Source organism: Haliaeetus leucocephalus, unplaced genomic scaffold (genome assembly GCF_000737465.1).
Source record: "Haliaeetus leucocephalus isolate CR32 unplaced genomic scaffold, Haliaeetus_leucocephalus-4.0 Scaffold165, whole genome shotgun sequence".
NCBI classification, from domain to species: Eukaryota; Metazoa; Chordata; class Aves; order Accipitriformes; family Accipitridae; genus Haliaeetus; species Haliaeetus leucocephalus.
In genome coordinates, this window is record NW_010972601.1 from 1697730 (window position 1) to 1702980 (window position 5251).

A 5251-nucleotide genomic window follows, 5' to 3' on the forward strand; every position below is an offset into this window, starting at 1 on the left:
CTCACCCGGGAATGAATCCGGAGGCTGAACCCACACAGCCTCACCACCACCCCCCCGGTCCGGGGGTCCCCACCCGCGACCACCCCCACCCACGCTGGGGGGGTTGCTCGCTCGCTCACCCAGCGGGCATCGAGCTCCGCGTCCTGCCCGCCTGCGGCTGTTGGGTGCGTTGGGGTCGGGCACCCCGATACTGCCAGCCCCTCCGCTCGCGGGGACTCGGATGCAGGAGGCGAGTGGGGCTGGGGGGGGGTCTCAGCCAGCACGGCCAGTGTCAACAGGCCTGTTGTCCCCACGGACCAGTGTGATGCCATCAGCTCGTGGTGGCCTTTCCAGGACCTTTTGGCCTGCGAGACAGATGGATCCAGGGAGCGGGGCTGCACCGAGCAGCACGAGCCCTCTGAGCAGGACCCGTGGTTTGGGGATGCGGGGAGACACGTATCCTGGCACGGGGAGGAGGGCTGCCGGAAGGGGAGAGCATCCCCGAAATCACAGACCGCCCCACGGAGCAGCCGTGAAGCGGCAGCTGAAGGTCCCCAGAGCTGCGTCCTCCTGCTCTGCCAGCAGCAGCTGCCAGCCAGGGCTGGTCCCCAGGGGCTGGATGTGTCTCCTGGTCTGGCTGGGGACGCCCACATCCTTGCTGGAGCTGCTGTGGACTTCCCGCTGCACGCCTCCACGCCACGCCTGGGCTTTCCCTGGGGAAGCAGCGAGGTGCTGGGAGTGGGGAGATGCTGCCTGCCCCCTCAGTGGGCTCCTGGCACGCCAGGGAGCAGGTCAGGTAGATGTTGAATAAGGTGGAGGGGAAGCAGCAAAGAAACCTTCAGCAGGGCCAGAGCAGCCTGGTTTGGGCTTTCATGCAGCTCTGTTTTAAAAAGAGAAGCCTGGGAGATGCTGCCCTGGGGGTGCTGTGGTTTCCCTCCCACCTGGCTCACAAGCACGGGTCCCTGCACAGGGTGGCTGGCTGTCCTGTGCCACCACCCTGGGGGAGGACACGCTCCGGTGCTGAGCCCCATGCTGACTGAGGAGCGAGGGACACCCTGAATGTGCCCTGGTGGCTTTTCCACCCTGTCCCCACCACCCAATAGCTCCCTGCAGGAGGGGATGCTCACACCTTCCTGCTCCTCCGCCAGGTCTCCGGGCAGGCTCTCACTGCTGTGGACCCTTCACCCTGCCGGAGGGCAGGGCCCGCTGCCTCCAGGATGGCGAGATGGCTGCCTCGCTCCACCGACCTGACCCGCTTCTGCCAGAAACTGAACCGGGTGAAGACCTTGGAGGACGACATGATGGAGACATCCTTCAACAGATGCCTTTCCACCATCGACTTGACGCTGCTGGGCATCGGGGGCATGGTGGGCTCCGGGCTCTACGTCCTCACAGGCACCGTGGCCAAGGAGATCGCCGGCCCTGCCGTCATCGTCTCCTTCATCATTGCCGGGTTTGCCTCACTCCTGGCTGCTCTCTGCTACGCCGAGTTTGGAGCCCGGGTACCCAAGACGGGCTCTGCCTACATGTTCACCTACGTGTCCGTGGGTGAGATCTGGGCCTTCCTTATTGGCTGGAACGTACTTCTGGAGTACATGATCGGGGGAGCCGCAGTGGCCAGGGCCTGGAGCGGCTACCTGGACTCCATCTTCAACCACAAGATAAAGAACTTCACTGAGACCCATGTGGGCACCTGGCAGGTGCCATTCCTGGCCCGCTACCCCGACTTTCTGGCGGCTGCCATCCTGCTGGTAGCCACCGCCTTCATCTCCTTCGGGGCCAAAGTGTCCTCCTGGCTCAACCACGTCTTCTCGGCCATCAGCATGGGTGTCATTCTCTTCATTCTCATCATGGGCTTTGTCCTCGCACAGCCTAGGAACTGGAGCGCCCAGGAGGGCGGCTTCGCCCCATATGGGCTGTCGGGCATCATGGCTGGCACGGCCACCTGCTTCTACGCCTTTGTGGGCTTCGACGTCATCGCGGCCTCCAGCGAAGAGGCCAGGAACCCACAGAGGGCTGTCCCCAGGGCCATCGCTTTCTCCTTGGGGCTGGCCACCGGGGCCTACATCCTGGTGTCGGTGGTGCTGACGCTGATGGTGCCCTGGCACACGCTGGACCCTGACTCTGCCCTGGCAGATGCGTTTTACAGGAGGGGCTATGCCTGGGCAGGGTTCCTGGTGGCCGCTGGCTCCATCTGCGGTGAGTACAGACAGTGGCGGTGGGAGCTGCCCGCTCCGCTCGTGATGGGGGCTGTGGGAACCAGGGTGGTTTGGGTCTGACATGGTCCTCCTTCTTCTGCCTGTGCCTCAGCGATGAACACGGTCCTGTTGAGCAATCTCTTCTCCCTGCCGCGCATTGTCTACGCCATGGCTGAGGACGGGCTCTTCTTTCGGGTCTTCGCCCGAGTGCATCCCCGCACGCAGGTGCCCGTTGTCGGCATCGTGGTCTTCGGGCTGCTCATGGCCCTGCTGGCCCTTGTCTTTGACCTGGAGGCCCTGGTGCAGTTCCTGTCCATTGGCACGCTGCTGGCCTACACCTTTGTGGCCGCTAGCATCATTGTCCTGCGCTTCCAGCAGCAGAAGGTGGACGTCCCTGCACCGGCGGCTGGTGGCCGGCCCAGCCCCGAGCCCCATGAGGGTCCGTCCACCGGTGAGCTGAAGGAGTACGAGTCCTTCTCCGACAAGCTCCAGCTGGTGGACAGGGACAAGAGTAAAGAGCACCGGGAGCCAGGGCAGCTGAAGGCAGCTTTTGAGCCCTACCTGGAGTTCCTCAGCGACTTCTACCCAGGTGAGGTGGTCACGGTGGCTGTGGTGACCCTGATGGTGTCCGCCATCTGCCTGTGCTCCATCTTGGTGTTTGGCAACACCCACCTCCACCTGCCCACCTGGAGCTACTCCCTGCTGCTGGTCCTCTTCAGCCTGGGCTTCCTGCTCAGCCTCCTCCTCATCTGGGCGCACGAGCAGCAGCACAGCACGCAGACCTTCCAGGTACGCCTGGGGGCCCAGGCAGGATTAGTCCCTCTGCCGGGGTTGGTGGGGTGGGAGCAGCTCTGATGGACCCATGGGAGGCCCCCGTCACACCGGTCCGCTGAAAGCACCACAACTGCCGAAGGAGGAGGAGGAGGAGGGTGTCAGCAAGCACTGGGTGTGGGGAGGTGTTGGTGCCTACAGTGTCACTATGTATGGTCACCGGTCCCCAGGAGGGGACATCCTCAGCAGCTCTGGGTCCATCCCACAGGATTGCTCCTGCCCGCCCTGGGTTCCCTCCTCTGCATCCCCACAACACCCCACTCCCCTCCTGCCCATCCCAACTCCTTCTGCCTTTGGCCTGCCCTTGAGCTACCTGGTGGAGCTCTTTTTCATCAGCCTCCAAACCACTTTTGTGCCTCTTCTGCTCCCCCTCTCCAGTTTCCAGCCTGTCTGGGCCCTGGTGCGGTGCAGCTGCACAGACGGTAATACCAGTGGTAACACCACCTCCCTGCCATGCCCCTGCCCCAGCTTCTCCAGTGAGGACCACGTTGGCTCTGGATTGTGCTGGGAAGCTTGTTTGGTCCTTGTGATGGTGCCTCTGGGCTGTTTCCAGAGCCCATGCCCACCCTGCCAGCCTGCCTCCCAGCTCCTGGCTCCCTAACTGTTGTTGCTTTTGGCTGCCTTTTTCCCAGAAAAAGTCATTTTCAGAAAGCCCCGGGAGACTGTCACTTTGTCCCCCACGTTTACCAGTGCTGGCTTTTGTCCCTATGGTTCTAAGGATGCAGAATGTGGTCCTGCAGGTCTCACCCCCCATCGGCTCCTTTTCTCTCGCAGATCCCCCTGGTACCCCTCTCCCCGGCGCTGAGCATCATCCTCAATATCTATCTGATGCTGAAACTCAGCTACATGACGTGGCTCCGCTTCGCTGTCTGGCTGCTCTTAGGTGAGTGCTCCCACGGCAGCATGAGCCCCGGGAGGGCAGCGGCTGCTTCAGGGGAGATGGGAACCGGGCTTGTCCCAGCACCGGCTGGCTGCTTCAGCAGCTCTTCTCCCCTGGTGATGGGTTTATAAAGTGCATTGTACCCCTTTCTGCCTCTGGTTCCCCTTCGGAGGTGCAAGCCAAGGTTCCCAGCATCTCCCTGACCCTCTCTGGTTCCTGGAGTGTTATGGCTTGTTCTTGTTAAGGTTTGGATTCTCCTTCAAGCTCTGGACCAGAACCACCCCCTGCTCCTGAGGCATGTCCCTGGGGCTTGGGAAGTCCCAGGGACTGGGGATGCCCCCCCTGCTCTTTACACACTGCAGAATCCTTTTCCTCCTGCGAGCAGCTCGTTTAAGCTCCCTCCCCCCGGTACTGTGGCTTGTGCTGCTCCGCCGGGATGCTGGCCACATCCATGCCAGCCGCCGGCCTGTGCTTGAGCCGCTGCTCTCCCTGTCCCCCGCTGCAGGCCTGCTCGTGTACTTCGGTTACGGCATCTGGCACAGCAAGGAGAACCTGCGGGAGCCCAGGCCGCAGCGTGTCAGCGCCCGCTACGTGGTGTTCCCCAGCGGCAGCCTGGAGGAGAGGGTGCAGGCGGTCCAGCCCGGCTCCCAGCCCGCCGCTGGGCTGCCGGACACCAACACCGATGACTGCAAAAGATGACACCCCGGGGGACGGGGGCAGCTGGCTATGGGAGCATCTGACCCCCTCCCTGCAGTGAGGCCAGAGACCCCCCCCTCCTTCTCCTGGTCCCTTTGACAGCGGAGCCACTGGGGCTGCCCCGGGTGTATGGCTCCATCCAGAGATGACGAAGATGCTCACCCTTCCCCACCCGCTCCGCACAGAGCGTGGGGCTGGGGGGGGCTGGCTCCCTCCCTCCCCATCCCCAGCACTCAGGAACTGGGTCTCGGCCCCCTCAGCCCAGGGCCTGCCCTGCTCACGAGGAGCAGCAGATCTTTCTGCTGGCCTGTCCATGCAGCCGGGGATGCAGAGGGATGCAGAGGGTCCCTGGGGACCGGGGCAGGCAGCCCAGTGCTGCCCATCCTGGGTCTCATCTGGCTGCAGCGTGGGCTCTTGCTGCAGCCCTGCGGAGCCCCCCTGCCTCCGGCTGAGCCCACTGGCATCCCTGCCGTCCCCATCCCCAGGGTCGCTCTCCTAAAAGGCTGGGGCTGAGGAGCAGCTGGGGACATGAGATGGAGAAGGAACATGGCCAGAGTGAGTAGCTGGGCAGGGACCCCGGGAAAGCCAGTGGGGGCTGGCACGGCAGAAGCCCAACTGCATCTTCCCAGCCACTGCTGTCGGCTGTTCCAGGGTGGGCTGGGGGCCG

At 63.7% G+C, this 5251-nt stretch overlaps 1 protein-coding gene across 1 annotated transcript; it reads left to right on the top strand.

Annotated features, from left to right (window-relative positions):
* The first annotated feature begins 1100 nt into the window (after nucleotides 1-1100).
* On the top strand, nucleotides 1101-4678 carry SLC7A4 (solute carrier family 7, member 4). Its single transcript, XM_010563357.1, has 4 exons — nucleotides 1101-2178; nucleotides 2290-2966; nucleotides 3783-3891; nucleotides 4394-4678. The coding sequence occupies exons 1-4, from the start codon at nucleotides 1197-1199 to the stop codon at nucleotides 4585-4587; spliced, it is 1962 nt and encodes a 653-aa protein (XP_010561659.1). The 5' UTR covers nucleotides 1101-1196; the 3' UTR covers nucleotides 4588-4678.
* The last annotated feature ends 573 nt before the right edge of the window (nucleotides 4679-5251 follow it).

Excerpts from the sequence above, each read along its gene's own strand:
- SLC7A4 (XM_010563357.1), top strand. The coding sequence starts at position 1,197 with ATGGCGAGATGGCTGCCTCGCTCCACCGACCTGACCCGCTTCTGCCAG. Across the intron at positions 2,179-2,289 it reads GGCCGCTGGCTCCATCTGCG|CGATGAACACGGTCCTGTTG; the intron begins GTGAGTACAGAC and ends CCTGTGCCTCAG. Across the intron at positions 3,892-4,393 it reads CGCTGTCTGGCTGCTCTTAG|GCCTGCTCGTGTACTTCGGT; the intron begins GTGAGTGCTCCC and ends CCCCCGCTGCAG.